Source organism: Taudactylus pleione, unplaced genomic scaffold, assembly GCF_031769625.1.
Source record: "Taudactylus pleione unplaced genomic scaffold, aTauple2 ptg000996l, whole genome shotgun sequence".
NCBI lineage: Eukaryota > Metazoa > Chordata > Amphibia > Anura > Myobatrachidae > Taudactylus > Taudactylus pleione.
The window spans coordinates 559,747-579,362 of NW_028285397.1; the positions used below are offsets into that span (position 1 = coordinate 559,747).

The 19,616-nt window shown below is 49.7% G+C and overlaps 1 protein-coding gene across 1 annotated transcript in view; it reads left to right on the forward strand.

Moving 5' to 3' along the window:
- Window positions 1–19,616, forward strand: part of CACNA1B (calcium voltage-gated channel subunit alpha1 B) — a 364,867-nt gene that overhangs the window by 323,149 nt on the left and 22,102 nt on the right. Inside the window, exons 39-45 of the mRNA XM_088460941.1 lie at window positions 6,262–6,358; window positions 8,561–8,669; window positions 9,029–9,136; window positions 9,437–9,549; window positions 11,547–11,674; window positions 12,308–12,446; window positions 18,636–18,749. Of these exons, the coding sequence (XP_088317067.1) occupies window positions 6,262–6,358; window positions 8,561–8,669; window positions 9,029–9,136; window positions 9,437–9,549; window positions 11,547–11,674; window positions 12,308–12,446; window positions 18,636–18,749 (808 nt within the window). The remainder of the gene's footprint in view (window positions 1–6,261; window positions 6,359–8,560; window positions 8,670–9,028; window positions 9,137–9,436; window positions 9,550–11,546; window positions 11,675–12,307; window positions 12,447–18,635; window positions 18,750–19,616) is intronic.

Below are 19,616 nucleotides of genomic sequence, written 5' to 3' on the forward strand. Positions count from 1 at the left end.
TGTCTGAGGTGATAGACCCAATGTAGGAGATATAGAACTGTCTGAGGTGATAGACCCAATGTAGGAGATATAGGACTCTGAGGTGATATACTCAATGTAGGAGATATAGGACTGTCTGAGGTGATCGACCCAATGTAGGAGATATAGGACTGTCTGAGGTGATCGACCCAAGGTAGGAGATATAGGACTGTCTGAGGTGATAGACCCAATGTAGGACATATAGGACTGTCTAAGGTGATATACCTAATGTAGGACATATAGGACTGTCTGAGGTGATATACCCAATGTAGGAGATATAGGACTGTATGAGGTAATAGACCCAGTGTAGGAGATATAGGACTGTCTGAAGTAATCGACCCAATGTAGGAGATATGGGACTGTCTGAGGTGATATACCCAATGTTGGAGATATAGGGCTGTCTGAGGTGATATACCCAATGTAGGAGATATGGGACTGTCTGAGGTGATATGCCCAATGTAGGAGATATAGAACTGTCTGAGGTGATAGACCCAATGTAGGAGATATAGGACTCTGAGGTGATATACTCAATGTAGGAGATATAGGACTGTCTGAGGTGATCGACCCAATGTAGGAGATATAGGACTGTCTGAGGTGATCGACCCAAGGTAGGAGATATAGGACTGTCTGAGGTGATATACCCAATGTAGGAGATATAGGACTGTCTGAGGTGATATACCCAATGTAGGAGATATGGGACTGTCTGAGGTGATATACCCTATGTAGGAGATATAGGACTGTCTGAGGTGATATACCCAATGTAGGAGATATAGGACTGTCTGAGGTGATATACCCAATGTAGGAGATATAGGACTGTCTGAGGTGATAGACCCAATCTAGGAGATATGGGACTGTCTGAGGTGATATACGCAATGTAGGAGATATGGGACTGTCTGGAGTGATCTACTCAATGTAGGACATATAGGAATGTCTGAGGTTATATACTCAATGTAGGAGATATAGGACTGTCTGAGGTTATATACTCAATGTAGGAGATATAGGACTGTATGAGGTGATAGACCCAATGTAGGAGATATGGGACTGTCTGAGGTGATATACCCAATGTAGGAGATATAGGACTGTCTGAGGTGATATACCCAATGTAGGAGAACTAGGACTGTCTGAGGTGATATACTCAATGTAGGAGATATTGGACTGTATGAGGTGATAGACCCAGTGTAGGAGATATAGGACTGTCTGAGGTGATCAACCCAATGTAGGAGATATAGGACTGTCTGAGGTGATCGACCCAATGTAGGACATATAGGACTGTCTGAGGTGATATACCCAATGTAGGACATATAGGACTGTCTGGGGTGATATACCCAATGTAGGAGATATAGGACCGTCTGAGGTGATATACCCAATGTAGGAGATATAGGACTGTCTGTGGTGATAGACCCAATGTAGGACATATAGGACTGTTTGAGGTGATATACCCAATGTTGGAGATATAGGACTGTCTGTGGTGATAGACCCAACGTAGGACATATAGGACTGTCTGAGGTGATATGCTCAATGTAGGAGATATAGGGCACAAATTCTTGTGTATTTCACAATAAAGCGCATGCACCAAAGATAATAGGCTTCTTTGCATGCGCTGGATTAGGTATCCGCACATAGACAGAGTTCGCTAGTGCGCACGGACTGCACTTTCCGTGAATTGATTATTTCTGGGCGGTAACAGGCCGGCGACCATACGATTGCACTGAACTGTTCTGTCTCATGGGCGTGTCATGGGAGAATGTGGGCGTGTCATGGGAGAATTTGGGCGTGTCATGGGAGAATGTGGGCATTTCATGGGAGTATGTGGGCATGGCTTGGGAGTATGTGGGCATGGCTTGGGAGTATGTGGTCGTGTAGTGGGAGTATGTGTGTGTGTTGTGGGAGTATGTGGGCGTGCCATGTGAGTATGTGGGCATGTCATGTAAGTATATGGGCGTGTCATGGGAGAATGTGGGCGTGTCATGGGAGAATGTGGGCATGTCATGGGAGAATGTGGGTGCGTCATGGAACAACGCGGGCGTGTAAACCGACTTCCGTGGGCGATCATACCGCGCAGATGGAGATGGGACGGATCTTTCCTTGGAGAGAGATAAAGTGGAGAGATTAGCTAAAGTAACCAATCAGCGTCTATCTATCATTTATCCAGCACAGTCTATGAAATGACCGTCAGAAGCTGATTGGTTGCTATGGGTAACCTCTCCAATTTACCTCTCTCCAATGTTTGCTATGTCTCCCCATAGTTTATTCCCACATCTGCGCTTATGACTGAGGAGGCGTAGAGACTGTAATAGGGCGCACTCACTTAGGTGACGGCGCTTCGCCGCAGCTGTGGTCTTGCAGAGATGGACGGCAGCGTAAACGCGCCTGTGTCCTGATGTATTATTTGCGAGCAAGGGACGATGATGGCTGGTAACAAACCAAGCGTATGGATAGGAGGCGGCTGCACCACAGAAGTGCGCACATCCCTGCATACAAGCGTCTGTACACATTTATTTCTGTGCACGCAATGCGGTAGCACAGACGCCCACGTTCCATCTAGCTCAGCGCCAGCCTCACACAGTACAGTACAGTAGTTGTTGCAATAAACGTACGAGTAATCATTCTTCTTAAGGATCATACACACTAGACGATATGCTCCCTGAGCGATATCGTCTAGTGTGTCCCCGTCAGGGTGCGCTCAATGTCGTTCATATCGATATCATTAACGATATCGTTCAGCGCCGGGCTCTCTCCCCCATTCCCCAACATGCAGCAACCTGACGACATCGTCAGGTTGGCTTGCATGTTTACTCGATGAACGATAATGACGAACGACCTGCGGGAACGCACGTCGTCGTTATCGTTCATACTTTTGATGTTAAAAATGGACGATAAAGTGGACGACTGAATGATAACGATTTCGTTATCGTTCAGTCGTCCACTTTAATCGCCCAGTGTGTACGCACCATTAGTGGTGTACAGATGTGTCCTCACTCATCTTTGGCGCCAATGTGGCAAACGTGCAACGTACGCCGCAGTATGCCAGGCCACGGCAGCACGCACACCACGCAGTCAGATGGATCGCCGGAGCAAAAAGGACGCATGCGCCAATTCATGGCAAGTCGCAGCGACGGCAAAAATGAGCAAGGGCACATCTGTATATTAGGCAGCAACTTGTATTTTTTAAGTTTCCATATTGCGATGTCTCCATCGGTGAGTATTACAGAGGCAGGGAGGCTGCGCAGGGCAAAGTGATCGCTAATAGAAATGTATTATTATATATGATTTCTGTATGAGCTAGCCAGTGGTGTAACTAGGGCATTTGGAGCCCAGGGCAAATTTGAAAAGGAAGCCCCCCCCCTCTGCCCCAGATGTGCGTGTGGCAAAAAATGGGCGTGGTCACTTAAAAATGGGGCGTGTCAACATGACACACCCCTTTATTTTCAGACTGAACATTCCTATCCATATGCACCTTAACCACAGTAGTACCCCCAGTATGCAGTTGTGGTCCCTCTTATGCAGGCCCATAGTAGTGCCCCTTATACAGTATCCCCAGTAGTGGTCCCCCTTATACAGCCCCCAATTAGTTCCCCTTACTCAGTACCCCCAGTAGTGGCCCCCCTTATGCAGTGCCCCCAGTAGCAGTCCCCACAATGCAGTGCACCCAGTAGCGGTATCCCCTTATGCAGTGCCCTTTATATGGTGCCCCCAGTAGTAGTCCCCCCCATATGCAGTGCCCTTTATATAGTGCCCCCAGCAGTAGTCCCCCCCCATGCAGTTTTCCCAGTAGTGGTCCCCTTATGCAGGCACCCTGTAGTGATCCCCCCTATCCAGTGCCCCCTGTAGTGGCCCTTCCTATTATTGCCCCCAGTAGTGGTCCCCCGAGTGCAGTGCCTCTAGTAATAGGCCCCTTTTATAATGCCCCCAGTGGTAGTTCCCCCCCAAGTAGTAGTCCCCAGTAGAGGTCCTCCCAATGCCGCCCCCAGTAGTAGCCACACCTCCCCCAGTAGAGGTCCCCCCAGTAGTAGCCACCCCTCCCCCAGTAGAGGTCCCCCCAGTAGTAGCCACCCCTCCCCCGTTGTGCAGATAGGTTAAAAAAAAAAAAAAAAAAATATATATATATATATATATATATATATATAAAAATATACTTACCTGAATCTCTGCTCCTGCTCCAGTCCGCGACGCTGCTCCCGCCCGGGTTGGCGTGCTCAGCATTATGGGACAGAGGTCATGACGTCAGTCCCATTACCCACTGCAGGAGCCGGACGGAAGCCCGGCTCTTGCAGTGGGTGCTGCAGCAGTCAATGAGAGTGTATCTGACTCTCATTGGCTGCTGTTTAACACACGCATCGCCGCAAGCGCTGGCGGTGATGCGTGTGTTATGCACAGCCTGAGCCCGCCTCCTAGCGCTATTGGGCAAGCGCTCAGGGGGAGGGAACGGGCTCAGGTGTGAAGTACAGGACCGGTGCTGGAAGCCTAGCGCCGGTCCTGTGTAAATGTGTAGCGCTGACCGCACTCATTGCGGTCGGCGCTACACTGGCTAACTAGGGCGGGCGGGCCGGTACAGGGCACGCACCCCGCTCGCCCTGCCCTAATTACGCCACTGGAGCTGGCATCAGTGAGTATTACAGAGGCAGGGAGGCTGCACAGGGCAAAGTGATCGCTAATAGAAATGTATTATTATATATGATTTCTGTATGAGCTGGCATCAGTGCAGTAGTAACATGAAACCCATAGCAACCAATCAGATTGGAGCTATCATTTATCTACTGCATGCTACAAAAATAATAGAATCTGGTTGCTATGGGCAACGCCTCCACTTTTCTGCTTTAGTAAATCTTCCCCTAAGATGTCTTCATTGGTGAAAAAAATGAAAGTAACTTACCGTGGGTGTTTATGCACCGGGAAACTGCGCTGTCACCAATGTCTTTTTCGTGTGCACCGGTGTTAGGGACCTGTCCGCTGACGTGTGTGTCCCCTCTGTGTATGTATTTTATTTTTGGACAGGTAACAGGTGTTTTGTCTTTTGTCCTTGATGCACTGTGCTGTTCTTTTTCTAGTTGCCGAATTCACTATAAGGATATGTACAATTTAATGCGGGTTATTGCCCCTCCGCTGGGGCTGGGGAAGCGCTGCCCGTCGCGGGTGGCTTACAAGGTTTGCAACCAAAAGCCCGTCTGCATCCGTACCAAATGGGGAGTCTGACAGAATCCTGAGGGGGTCTGCGCCTGCATGGGAACGCGAGGCCAGTCCTGCCCTCTGCCATCTCATCATGCTTCTCCCCCTGCCGACAAGGGCGCCAGGCAGCTTCACAGGAGAGGTCTCAGCCGCTGTCTGGGGCTTAGCTGGGTGCAAGGGAAATTGAATTAAGGGTATTTGTGACTGGGATAATGCTGGGGAGGGGGGTGTTCTCGTTAGTGAGGCTGCCTGACCCCTTCTCCAAGCATGATGACCAGAATGATTTTATTCTCTTCAATGCTGCTGGCGGCATGTGATGCAATTGTCATTGAAGAGTTTAAAATGATGCCACCCCCTCCTCTAGTAGGGGCAAGGGACATGGAAATGTCACCTTGTACGCTCTCTCTGCTCGGGACCGCCCACTGGACGTCCGTGTCAGTGAAAGGGTGTGTACAGAAAGCAAGCAGTGACCCCCCCACCCCCATCTCCCACCGACACCCGACTAACCTTTGCTCACCTGAATGATATAAAAAAACATACCTGTGCTCCGGTGACAGGACTGTACAGTATCAGGCTAATCAGATATGTTTTTTTTGTCTGTTTCCCTCCCATTTTCACCCCCCTTGCGCTGCCTCCATCTCCCCCTCCCCCCGCTTGTCTGTACTATTCCTTCATGCCATGTCTCAATTTCACCCATGTGGGTTGGTCTTTGCCAATGCAATTTTCCCCTCTTAATGTTAAATTTCCTATTATCTCTTCCTTCTTGTCTCTTTCTCTCTCATTGCTGCCCTGTTCCTGTCCTGCCGCTGTAATTCCGACTTTACAACACTCAATATGGTTTCCCTCCTGCTCCCAATCTCCCATGTTCCTCCTTCTTCTTGTTTTGTATCTTCATTGCTATCCTGCCCCCTCTTGTCTCATTCGTTTCTACTGCCTGTAACTTCGGGCCTCTCCTTTACAACCATGCCATGCGCTTTCCATACATCTTGCTGCTGATCTACCTCTTGTGCCTCCATCTGCCTGTCCATCTTTCACTCTTGCCGCTACGCCTGTGCCTCCAACTTCCCGTTGCTGCAGCGGGCGCATTGGTTACACTGACATGTACGAGATGCTACGACATATGCCCCCTCCCCTTGGCCTGGGGAAGAAATGCCCTGCACGTGTGGCATATAAGGTAGAAGAGATGTGTCGCCCTCCACTAGTAATTTGCTGGTCTCCAGCCTTCTCCTGTCTCTGTACTGTGCCCGTACCGTGCTGTGTATATCTCCCTGTGAACCCCTCTCCTGCTATTATGTCCACTCTCTCCCCGTCTTTTTTAACCAGTGATCTATGTGGAGCCACTTAATGCAAGATCCAACAAGTATCCATCTAGCTGTCCTGTATTGTGGCCTCCAAGCCCTACAAGATCTAAGTATCCTTCTAGCTGTCCTGTATCATGACCTCCAAGCCCTACAAGATCTAAGTATCCATCTAGCCCTGTATTATGGCCTCCAAGCCCTACAAGATCTAAGTATCCTTCTAGCTGTCCTGTATCATGACCTCCAAGCCCTACAAGATCTAAGTATCCATCTAGCCCTGTATTATGGCCTCCAAGCCCTACAAGATCTAAGTATCCATCTAGCTGTCTGGGTCATGGCCTCTAAGCCCTACAAGATCTAAGTATCCATCTAGCTGTCCTGGGTCATGGCCTCCAAGCCCTACAAGATCTAAGTATCCATCTAGCTGTCCTGTATTATGGCCTCCAAGCCCTACACAGTCTTAAGTATCCATCTAGCTGTCCTGGGTCATGGCCTCCAAACCCTACAAGATCTAAGTATCCATCTAGCTGTCCTGTATCATGGCCTACAATATCTATAAGATCTAAGTATCTGTATAGCTGTCCTGGGTCATGGTCTCCAAACCCTACAAGAACTATGTAACCATATAGCTGTCCTGAGTCATGGCTTTCAAACCCTACAAGATCTAACTATTATCTGTTTAGTTGTCTTGGTTCATGGCTTCCAAACCTTACATGATCTAAGTATCCTTCTACATGTGCTGGAAACCCTACAAGATCTATCCAGCTACAGTAGCTGCCCCAGTTCATGGCTTCCAACATCTAAAAGCATCAGAACTTTAATGCTAACCTTTCCTAGTGATCTCCCAGCTCTTGTAAAGAGCCCCCCTTCCCCAACCCATTCTCCAAGTCTAAGACTAACTCATCTTTTCTTCATCCCTTCCTGGCTCCTCTATACAAGTAGATGGATCTGTCACTCACTTTGTGGTTCTAGTCTAGTATACCTTCCTTTGCATGTAATGGTGCATGTTTGTATTCCCTGTGCAACTATATAATCGTGCAATATACCAACCTTTGACTGCCATTAGCCTCAGTTTACTAAATGGTAAAATGGCCATTGTTTTACGAATCCCCACTTGCAGCTAATCCAATCACCAGGGTGCAGGGACCTCACTGAGGCAACTCATGAATAGCACATCCCCAGGCAGCCATTTTGTAGGCAGAACGAATCTTCATGAAAATGGAGCGTCAGTGATTTAACAAGTTCTCAGGAAACGGACAAGATAAGCTCTTATATAAATTGTTTCAGCTGACAAAATGGCTGCTTCCAGTGTGTGTAAGGAAAGAAAGGGTTATGAGGCTGAAAGGAACTGGGTTTATTTGCCATTTTTATCATTTTATAGTCAATTGAGGCTAAAGGTCCTTTTAATATCTCTTTGTCTAACCTTGACCATTCCCCCAGTGTGCTCTGTTCCTGTCCACCCACCTTGGTCGGCCATAGTATTGACCTAAAGAAAGAGCTGTGACTGGGAACAGAACTAATGGGGAACGGTCAAGTGTTTAAAGGGTGAAACACCTACAGATATTTCTCTTCCCCTCTGATGTCTCCTTCCAAGACGCATGTCAAAATGTGTATTGTCACTGTGCATGGAGCCGGTCAAGTCAGTGAGTCTCAACCACTCATTGTTATGCAACTGAATGGACCTAAAAGCTAAAATATCTGCAAACTGACAAATTATTCTGGTTTTGCAAATCACATATAATGGAAATCCTGTCAATGGGATGCATGTTCTGCAGAGATCTTTTCTGTCCTCGTTTGGCCTATATAGGAAGGTACATAGCACCACCAGCAAGCTGTCCTTGCATCCCAGTGTTGTCGTACTCAAACATCTCTTGTTTCTACCATGGTGTTGGGAAGTTCTACCTCTAAACCCTTGGAGATAGCACTGTTTAATTATCAGCGGAGCTACACGCTAAAACATGCGTCATCACGGTGACTGGTTGGGAAACGCAGCATATTGCTCCATGCACATCGACCACAGCATGCTATGGAAAACAGGCATGGGCGGCCATCACTGTAACAGTCTGGTCTTTCCGCAGCGCCTAGTTAGGATGAATATGCCAATCTCCGATACGGACCTCACGGTGCACTTCACATCCACTTTAATGGCGTTAATCCGGACTGCGCTGGACATTAAACTGTCTTCAGGTGGGTTCAGACGCTGTTGCAAAGCATTGTGGGAATTGTGAAGGCTGTCTGGAGAAATTACTTTTTTTGAGGGCCCTTAAAACCTGTCCCTTTCTCTCACCGCCTGTTTCCCCTCTGCCCTTGTCTCTCTATAGGTTACACGCTAATGTCTGTAAGTTTTAGGCATCCGCCAGTGATAGCTCTATGTTAAATGGGAAATAACCCAGCTACTATACACACTTGGGTTGGCCAATGCCATAAAACAGTGTCATGCTTTTGCTTATGGCCCAGTAGAGTGTTGCCCCAGCTCTGCTCTCGATGCCGGAGGTCACATTTTGTGCTGGGAACAGAATGTGGGCAAATTATTATTTTATTTTCAGGGGGAATAAAACAACATGAAAGTGACGCTGAGCTCCGGAAGGAAATAACATCCGTGTGGCCCAACCTCTCGCAGAAAACCCTGGATTTGCTCGTGCCGCCTCATAAACGTAAGAGGCTCCTTCCCACCTCGTGCCTCCACGGCATCTTACGATCCTATAACACCTTCTATTCTTTTTTTTTTTTTATCATCTTAAAATAATTCCTGATCAAATGGAGTTTTTTTTTGTTGTTGTTGTTGTTTAGAACCCAATGTTACATTTGCGTGAACAGTCAGTCAGGACGCGCGTACTTCTAAAAATAAACTTTAATAACTATAGACAATCATTACTCATTTTGAAAATGTTCCAGAGTGGAAGATGGGAGGGGGCGTGGGACTGATTCATTCATTGTCACGTCTTCCTTCACAGCCGATGAAATGACTGTCGGGAAAGTTTACGCTGCCCTAATGATCTTCGACTTCTACAAGCAGAATAAGGGCAACCGTGACCAGTCCCACCAGCAGCCGGGTGTCCTGTCTCAGGTATCAGAGCAATAGGGGGGGCTCTGGCATTTCGGCAAGGAATGTGCGGCTTCTGGCATTGTATATGTGATGGAAGGATGTACACGATAGGATCAGGTAGAAGTGCAATTCTGAATTTGCTACAAAATAATGGGGCAGATGTATTAACCTCTGGAAAGTGATAAATTGGAAAGTGATAAAGTACCAGCCACTCAGCTCCTGCCACTTTACAGGTTGTGTGTCAAAAATGACAGTTAGGAGCTGATTGATTGGTACTTTATCTCTCTCCAATTTATCACTTTCCAGAGCTTCATACAATCTGCCCCAATGTCTCAAACGGGTTTTGTGGCCATAGGGGGTCATTCAGACCCACTCGCGAGCGGCAGGACGCTCGCAAGCGGGTCGATGTTCCCCACTGCGCATGCGCACGATGGAGAGAGCTCCGTCGTGCGCATGCGCGAGCCCCGGCGAGCGACGGGCTCACCATCGCTCCGGTCTCGCACCAAAGGGGGCGTGCTGTCGATGTTGATTGACAGCACGCCCCCTTTGGTGGGCGCGCCAGGGGCGTGCCTGCCAGACGGAGGCGTTCCCATGGGAACGCCTACCGTCTCAAGCCGGCCCCACTGACATCACTAGTGATGTCAGTGGGAGTGATTTTGGCTCTGATAGAGCCAAAATCACTCCAGGGCTTGCGGCAGCGAGACCCTACCGCAGGGTCTCCGTCGCAAGCCCGATGGTCGCTCGCTATAGCTGTGGGTGGTAACCCACAGCTATGCGAGCGTCCATGAGGACGCTCCAAAAAGAGGTAGGAGGGCCCTGATTCCAGGTCTCCTACTGAAGCTGAGGGCCAGGTCTCCTACTGAAGCTGAGGGCCAGGTCTCCTACTGAAGCTGTTCTCACAATGACTGGAGTCCCTGATAGCGGATACATTTAAATCAACTGGAGCACGTTAACAGGAGCGGTCGAAAATTCCACAGGTTGCTGTAAGCTCAGCCTGAGAACCGAATCACCAGGTCATATTTAACTTGCCCAAATGTGTGCTCAAATGAAACCATAGTACTGCCCCGGCCAACCTGTGGCACTCCAGCTGTTGTGAAACTACAAGTCCCAGCATGCCTTGCCACAGTTTTGCTATTAGGGAATGCTAAAACTCTGGCAAGGCATGCTGGGACTTGTAGTTTCACAACAGCTGGAGAGCCACAGGTTGGCCAGGCCTGCCATAGTAGCTGGTGGCACCTGAATTGAGCATCTGGATCTGCCTGTGGTATGAGATAGTACTAGAAGTCACCCCTAGGGGACAGGAGGGCGAGTTGTCCCCTGAGGCACATGACTGTGTATAGCACCTCCATGGTCAGTACCGGCCTATCTAGCAGAGGAAATAGCTACAAATACCCTGCGGGAGGACCTAATGGCCGTCAGCCCCTGCATTCCTTCCCATTATATTACATATATATAGAAGACTGAGGTGTGCTATCAGGGATTCATTCCCTCTGGATTCCCCTGGGCCGATTGTTGCCAGCCCTCGTCTCCCATTTATACCCCTTTTACACCAGAGCAAAAACCTGGGTTTTTGCTGGGTCTACCCAGGTCACAGCTCAGTATAAAAGGGTCCCTGAAAAATAACCTGGGTCAAGTGACCCTGCAATCCAACCCAGGTAGCTACCAGGGTTGGACCCAGGATGGACCCGGGTAATGGTGCAGTGCAAACGGTGCAACCCGGGTTATCCGACCTGGGTCATGCTTAAAATGAGCTGATTGGTGGTTATGGAGCAGTCACCTCCCACTTTTTATGATCTCACAGGTTTAGCAGGGCAGACCTAAGTTCAGTGTGAACAGGGCTGACCTGGGAGTAACCCAGATCGAAGGTGCAGTGTAAATGGGTCTGACCTGGGTCTGACCAGGGTTGGAACCATGCCCAAAAACCCAAGTCGGACCAGGGTTTTGGTGGAAAAGAGGTATTAGTTACCTGGCCCAGTCCATGGTCCCCATCACACTGACCGTGATGTTATCTATTGCAGACTGGAACAGTCTCCCTTTTCCAACCTCTGAAAGCGACTCTGGAGCAGAATCTTCCCGCCCCGTTTGGCAATACCAAGATGTTCCTGCGGCAGAAGAGCTCGGCGTCATTGAACAACGGCGGCGTTGTGTGAGTATTTTTATGTGGCCCAAAGCTTTCTCTATACCTTTTCTTGAGTCTTTGACCTGTATTGTTCATCCCTGCCATTGGCTCCGGAATGTAACTGCTACGGAACCCGGGCTGCACCAGTGTTGTTATAGCTGTGTATGGTATATACATACGTACAGTACGTGGATAGTCATGTTAGTCTGCATATAAAACTATTGGGGTTTCCATGGCTGCAAGAATTTTAGAGGAGACTTTCAAACACAACGTGACATTTAGTTTTGGGACAGTACAGCCGGGTGTGCAACAATGTATGGTTCTACTTTTTATGCCCCCAACCTACGGGTCTTCTAAAGGCTTGTACAGTCCTGTGATCCATTCCTCTCTAGTACCGATGCTTCTATGTATTAGACAGGAGTTGTCGATGCCCCTCCCCTTTGTAATTCCCATACATATTAATTATTTAAAGTGTACAGTCGATGGGCACTAATAATGTGCTTTAAACAGGCAATTAGAGACCCTGACGGATTAGCTGGATTAGTGGTAACATCAGACCCCAGGCAGGTCATTAGGATTAAGGAGAGCTGTGCAGAGGTGTAATAATATACACATTGGCTGCTGAAGGCATAAAACATGTTGGAATTGTCTGTTTCTCAGGCCCCATCAGGACACAGGAATACGGGAGTCAAGTTCGTGGGGGACGCAGCCAGCTCCGGACCCCTTCTCCACCCCGCGGAGTACTGCATTCCAAAGAGGTCACTCAGAGGAGATACATGCCCCGTGGCAGGGCAAACAGGCACGTCCGTCTTCATAACTCCTCAGTCTGTCAACCTTGTGTTACTGATGCCCGCAGGGCAGCTTCCCGTGTCCAGCAGACTCACTGGCTAACATACAATGACTAGCCGCCGATAAGACATACTGTGTATATATATTTTGCATTCTCTGGATAGGGCTGTTGTGCCTGTAATAAGTGATAAAGTACCAGCCACTCAGCTCCTAACTGTCACTTAGAGCCCAAAGCTTCCCTAAGGTGACACTATTGCGGTAAAGGCATAATATATAACGGAGCACCTTGCCGCCTCCCAATACGGATATTGCACATATTATTATTTTTTCCCCATTTTGTGGGGTACAGTGTTTATTTCCAGCAATTCAGGATCCGCTCCCCGTACCTCTATTAGCCTGGACACACGTGCGTAGGTCTGTTTGCGGCCGGGCACTGTGATTGCTGGACAGTCAGATTATTGGCCTGTTTTAGCACACAGAGAATAACCACATCTCCCAGCGATCAGATCTCGCTCGGCTTACAGTTTGGGTCTTGGTGGAAGAAAACGACTGGTGTCATTGTATTGAAGAGCAGATCAGTCAGATTGTTCATTAGCGACTGCACTGCCCCATCCTCTCTCCTGCTGGTTGTAAACGCTTCGATGGTCCCGATGTGATCATTAGTACACAAAGCAATGGGATTGGATGGCTACATTGGTGCCGGTTACCCCCCGGTCCCCGGATCATGTCTAACGTGGCCTTTCCAGTCTTTGCTCCCACAATGCTGAGTACTGGAACGAGAAAACAAGATCAGACCTCGATGTCCATGATTGTACTTTACTGCGTACATGTCCGGGACTCGTACAGTATGCCATCTGTAAAACCTGGTGAGAGCATCAGGTCACCCACTGAGAGCAGCCATCTGTAACGCAGAGGGGACAGGCCTTCCCTCCATGGCTTAGCAATAGGGGTCACAGCAGGAGAGAAGAGAATTCACTCAACCTTCAACAGCCCCACAGCGCCATAAGATCACACATCGGCCTGCCTCTCGGTGGGCTACATGTAGGGCTGCTATAATATCCCTGTAATCAGGACACGTATGAATTACACAGGTTCTGTGGCTGACTTCAAGTCTGCATTTCACCTGGTTTTATATTAATCACCCACAAATCCTGTGTAATTCACCTGTGTCCCTGACTAAAGGGATATTACAGCATCATAGCTACATGTTTGCTCCAAACACTTTTGTTACACAGATTCTGCCTTCCAGTGTGGAATGTATGAGCTCATGTCTGTCCAGGGAAAGAGACAGGTCCTGTGCTCACGTCTGTCCAGGGAAAGAGACAGGTCCTGTGCTCACGTCTGTCCAGGGAAAGAGACAGGTCCTGTGCTCACGTCTGTCCAGGGAAAGAGACAGGTCCTGTGCTCACGTCTGTCCAGGGAAAGAGACAGGTCCTGTGCTCACGTCTGTCCAGGGAAAGAGACAGGTATCTGTGCAGGTCCTGAGCTCCCGTCTGTCCAGGGAAAGAGACAGGTATCTGTGCAGGTCCTGAGCTCCCGTCTGTCCAGGGAGACAGGTATCTGTGCAGGTCCTGAGCTCCCGTCTGTCCAGGGAAAGAGACAGGTATCTGTGCAGGTCCTGAGCTCACGTCTGTCCAGGGAAAGAGACAGGTATCTGTGCAGGTCCTGAGCTCACGTCTGTCCAGGGAAAGAGACGGGTATCTGTGCAGGTCCTGAGCTCACGTCTGTCCAGGGAAAGAGACGGGTATCTGTGCATGTCCTGTGCTCCCGTCTGTCCAGGGAAAGAGACAGGTATCTGTGCATGTCCTGAGCTCCCATCTGTCCAGGGAAAGAGATGGGTATCTGTGCATGTCCTGAGCTCCCGTCTGTCCAGGGAAAGAGACAGGTATCTGTGCAGGTCCTGAGCTCACGTCTGTCCAGGAAAGAGACAGGTATCTGTACATGTCCTGAGCTCACGTCTGTCCAGGGAAAGAGACAGGTATCTGTGCAGGTCCTGAGCTCCCGTCTGTCCAGGGAAAGAGACAGGTATCTGTGCATGTCCTGAGCTCACGTCTGTCCAGGGAAAGAGACGGGTATCTGTGCAGGTCCTGAGCTCCCGTCTGTCCAGGGAAAGAGACGGGTATCTGTGCAGGTCCTGAGCTCACGTCTGTCCAGGGAAAGAGACAGGTCCTGTGCTCACGTCTGTCCAGGGAAAGAGACAGGTATCTGTGCAGGTCCTGAGCTCACGTCTGTCCAGGGAAAGAGACGGGTATCTGTGCAGGTCCTGAGCTCACGTCTGTCCAGGGAAAGAGACGGGTATCTGTGCAGGTCCTGAGCTCACGTCTGTCCAGGGAAAGAGACAGGTCCTGTGCTCACGTCTGTCCAGGGAAAGAGACAGGTATCTGTGCAGGTCCTGAGCTCATGTCTGTCCAGGGAAAGAGACAGGTATCTGTGCAGGTCCTGAGCTCACGTCTGTCCAGGGAAAGAGACAGGTATCTGTGCAGGTCCTGAGCTCACGTCTGTCCAGGGAAAGAGACGGGTATCTGTGCATGTCCTGAGCTCCCGTCTGTCCAGGGAAAGAGACAGGTATCTGTGCATGTCCTGAGCTCCCGTCTGTCCAGGGAAAGAGACGGGTATCTGTGCATGTCCTGAGCTCCCGTCTGTCCAGGGAAAGAGACAGGTATCTGTGCAGGTCCTGAGCTCACGTCTGTCCAGGGAAAGAGACGGGTATCTGTACATGTCCTGAGCTCACGTCTGTCCAGGGAAAGAGACAGGTATCTGTGCAGGTCCTGAGCTCCCGTCTGTCCAGGGAAAGAGACAGGTATCTGTGCATGTCCTGAGCTCACGTCTGTCCAGGGAAAGAGACGGGTATCTGTGCAGGTCCTGAGCTCCCGTCTGTCCAGGGAAAGAGACAGGTATCTGTGCAGGTCCTGACGTCCGTCTGTCCAGGGAAAGAGACAGGTATCTGTGCAGGTCCTGAGCTCACGTCTGTCCAGGGAAAGAGACAGGTATCTGTGCAGGTCCTGAGCTCACGTCTGTCCAGGGAAAGAGACAGGTATCTGTGCAGGTCCTGAGCTCACGTCTGTCCAGGGAAAGAGACAGGTATCTGTGCAGGTCCTGAGCTCACGTCTGTCCAGGGAAAGAGACAGGTATCTGTGCAGGTCCTGAGCTCACGTCTGTCCAGGGAAAGAGACGGGTATCTGTGCAGGTCCTGAGCTCACGTCTGTCCAGGGAAAGAGACGGGTATCTGTGCATGTCCTGAGCTCCCGTCTGTCCAGGGAAAGAGACAGGTATCTGTGCATGTCCTGAGCTCCCGTCTGTCCAGGGAAAGAGACGGGTATCTGTGCATGTCCTGAGCTCCCGTCTGTCCAGGGAAAGAGACAGGTATCTGTGCAGGTCCTGAGCTCACGTCTGTCCAGGAAAGAGACAGGTATCTGTACATGTCCTGAGCTCACGTCTGTCCAGGGAAAGAGACAGGTATCTGTGCAGGTTCTGAGCTCCCGTCTGTCCAGGGAAAGAGACAGGTATCTGTGCATGTCCTGAGCTCACGTCTGTCCAGGGAAAGAGACGGGTATCTGTGCAGGTCCTGAGCTCCCGTCTGTCCAGGGAAAGAGACGGGTATCTGTGCAGGTCCTGAGCTCACGTCTGTCCAGGGAAAGAGACAGGTCCTGTGCTCACCTCTGTCCAGGGAAAGAGACAGGTATCTGTGCAGGTCCTGAGCTCACGTCTGTCCAGGGAAAGAGACGGGTATCTGTGCAGGTCCTGAGCTCACGTCCGTCCAGGGAAAGAGACGGGTATCTGTGCAGGTCCTGAGCTCACGTCTGTCCAGGGAAAGAGACAGGTCCTGTGCTCTCGTCTGTCCAGGGAAAGAGACAGGTATCTGTGCAGGTCCTGAGCTCATGTCTGTCCAGGGAAAGAGACAGGTATCTGTGCAGGTCCTGAGCTCACGTCTGTCCAGGGAAAGAGACAGGTATCTGTGCAGGTCCTGAGCTCACGTCTGTCCAGGGAAAGAGACAGGTATCTGTGCATGTCCTGAGCTCCCGTCTGTCCAGGGAAAGAGACGGGTATCTGTGCATGTCCTGAGCTCCCGTCTGTCCAGGGAAAGAGACAGGTATCTGTGCAGGTCCTGAGCTCACGTCTGTCCAGGGAAAGAGACAGGTATCTGTACATGTCCTGAGCTCACGTCTGTCCAGGGAAAGAGACAGGTATCTGTGCAGGTCCTGAGCTCCCGTCTGTCCAGGGAAAGAGACAGGTATCTGTGCATGTCCTGAGCTCACGTCTGTCCAGGGAAAGAGACGGGTATCTGTGCAGGTCCTGAGCTCCCGTCTGTCCAGGGAAAGAGACAGGTATCTGTGCAGGTCCTGACGTCCGTCTGTCCAGGGAAAGAGACAGGTATCTGTGCAGGTCCTGAGCTCACGTCTGTCCAGGGAAAGAGACAGGTATCTGTGCAGGTCCTGAGCTCACGTCTGTCCAGGGAAAGAGACAGGTATCTGTGCAGGTCCTGAGCTCATGTCTGTCCAGGGAAAGAGACAGGTATCTGTGCAGGTCCTGAGCTCACGTCTGTCCAGGGAAAGAGACGGGTATCTGTGCAGGTCCTGAGCTCACGTCTGTCCAGGGAAAGAGACGGGTATCTGTGCAGGTCCTGAGCTCACGTCTGTCCAGGGAAAGAGACGGGTATCTGTGCAGGTCCTGAGCTCCCGTCTGTCCAGGGAAAGAGACGGGTATCTGTGCATGTCCTGAGCTCCCGTCTGTCCAGGGAAAGAGACAGGTATCTGTGCAGGTCCTGAGCTCACGTCTGTCCAGGGAAAGAGACGGGTATCTGTGCAGGTCCTGAGCTCACGTCTGTCCAGGGAAAGAGACAGGTATCTGTACATGTCCTGAGCTCACGTCTGTCCAGGAAAAGAGACAGGTATCTGTGCAGGTCCTGAGCTCCCGTCTGTCCAGGGAAAGAGACAGGTATCTGTGCATGTCCTGAGCTCCCGTCTGTCCAGGGAAAGAGACGGGTATCTGTGCATGTCCTGAGCTCCCGTCTGTCCAGGGAAAGAGACAGGTATCTGTGCAGGTCCTGAGCTCATGTCTGTCCAGGGAAAGAGACAGGTATCTGTACATGTCCTGAGCTCACGTCTGTCCAGGGAAAGAGACAGGTATCTGTGCAGGTCCTGAGCTCCCGTCTGTCCAGGGAAAGAGACAGGTATCTGTACATGTCCTGAGCTCACGTCTGTCCAGGGAAAGAGACAGGTATCTGTGCAGGTCCTGAGCTCACGTCTGTCCAGGGAAAGAGACGGGTATCTGTGCAGGTCCTGAGCTCCCGTCTGTCCAGGGAAAGAGACAGGTATCTGTGCAGGTCCTGACGTCCGTCTGTCCAGGGAAAGAGACAGGTATCTGTGCAGGTCCTGAGCTCACGTCTGTCCAGGGAAAGAGACAGGTATCTGTGCAGGTCCTGAGCTCACGTCTGTCCAGGGAAAGAGACAGGTATCTGTGCAGGTCCTGAGCTCACGTCTGTCCAGGGAAAGAGACAGGTATCTGTGCAGGTCCTGAGCTCACGTCTGTCCAGGGAAAGAGACGGGTATCTGTGCAGGTCCTGAGCTCACGTCTGTCCAGGGAAAGAGACGGGTATCTGTGCAGGTCCTGAGCTCACGTCTGTCCAGGGAAAGAGACGGGTATCTGTGCAGGTCCTGAGCTCCCGTCTGTCCAGGGAAAGAGACGGGTATCTGTGCAGGTCCTGAGCTCACGTCTGTCCAGGGAAAGAGACAGGTATCTGTACATGTCCTGAGCTCACGTCTGTCCAGGAAAAGAGACAGGTATCTGTGCAGGTCCTGAGCTCCCGTCTGTCCAGGGAAAGAGACAGGTATCTGTACATGTCCTGAGCTCACGTCTGTCCAGGGAAAGAGACGGGTATCTGTGCAGGTCCTGACGTCCGTCTGTCCAGGGAAAGAGACAGGTATCTGTGCAGGTCCTGAGCTCACGTCTGTCCAGGGAAAGAGACAGGTATCTGTGCAGGTCCTGAGCTCATGTCTGTCCAGGGAAAGAGACGGGTATCTGTGCAGGTCCTGAGCTCACGTCTGTCCAGGGAAAGAGACAGGTATCTGTGCAGGTCCTGAGCTCACGTCTGTCCAGGGAAAGAGACGGGTATCTGTGCAGGTCCTGAGCTCACGTGTAACTGAGTATTCCCCTCAGTGCACCCACATTACTGTAACACTGAGATTTGTCTTGTTTGCAGTCCGTGGAGATGAAAGAAATTGGGCAAAACCTGTCTAACGGTGGAGACCATCCCACGGGGCTGGAGACCCAGGGCCGGGCCATGTCCATGCCACGTCTTGCCGCAGATGCTCATGTAAGCCCAGCTATTGTTCATTACCGATATGTGCATGTATGTACATATATATCTGTGTGTATATATATATATATATATATATATATATATACCGTATATATACAGGTTGAGTCTCCCACATCCAAAATGCTTGGGACCAGGGGTATTTTGGATAACGGAATATTCCGTAGTTTGGAATAATTGCATATAATAATGAAATATCTTGGGAATGGGACCCCAATATACACACAGAATGCATTTATGTGTTATATACACCTTATACACACAGCCTGCAGCTCATTTTGTACCATATTTTCAATAATTTGTGCCTTAGACAAAGTTTGTGTACATTGAACCATCAAAAATCAAAGGTTTCATTATCTCAATCATTTTAAAATTATTCTGTATTTTGGAATATTTGGATATGGGAGACTCAACCTGTGTGTGTATATATAATGTGTGTGTATGTATGTGTGTGTGTATATATAATATGTGTATGTGTGTGTATATATAATGTGTGTGTATGTATGTGTGTGTGTATATATAATGTGTGTATGTGTGTGTATATATAATGTGTGTGTATGTATGTGTGTGTATATAATGTGTGTATGTGTGTGTATATATAATGTGTGTGTATGTATGTGTGTGTATATATAATGTGTGTGTATATATATATATATATATATATATGTGTATGTGTATGTATGGCCATTGTGGGTGTCTATGACAGTAAAGTCTCCCGGCCTAGCCCTGTATGTAAGACCCGTTCCAGCTTCTGATCACCCGGGGGCGTTTGTTATCTCCTTCTGCTGAGGGTGACACTGGCTGGATGACGCCCCCATTGTGCAATATCGTTAATTATTAGGACACAAACAATGTAAATGTTAG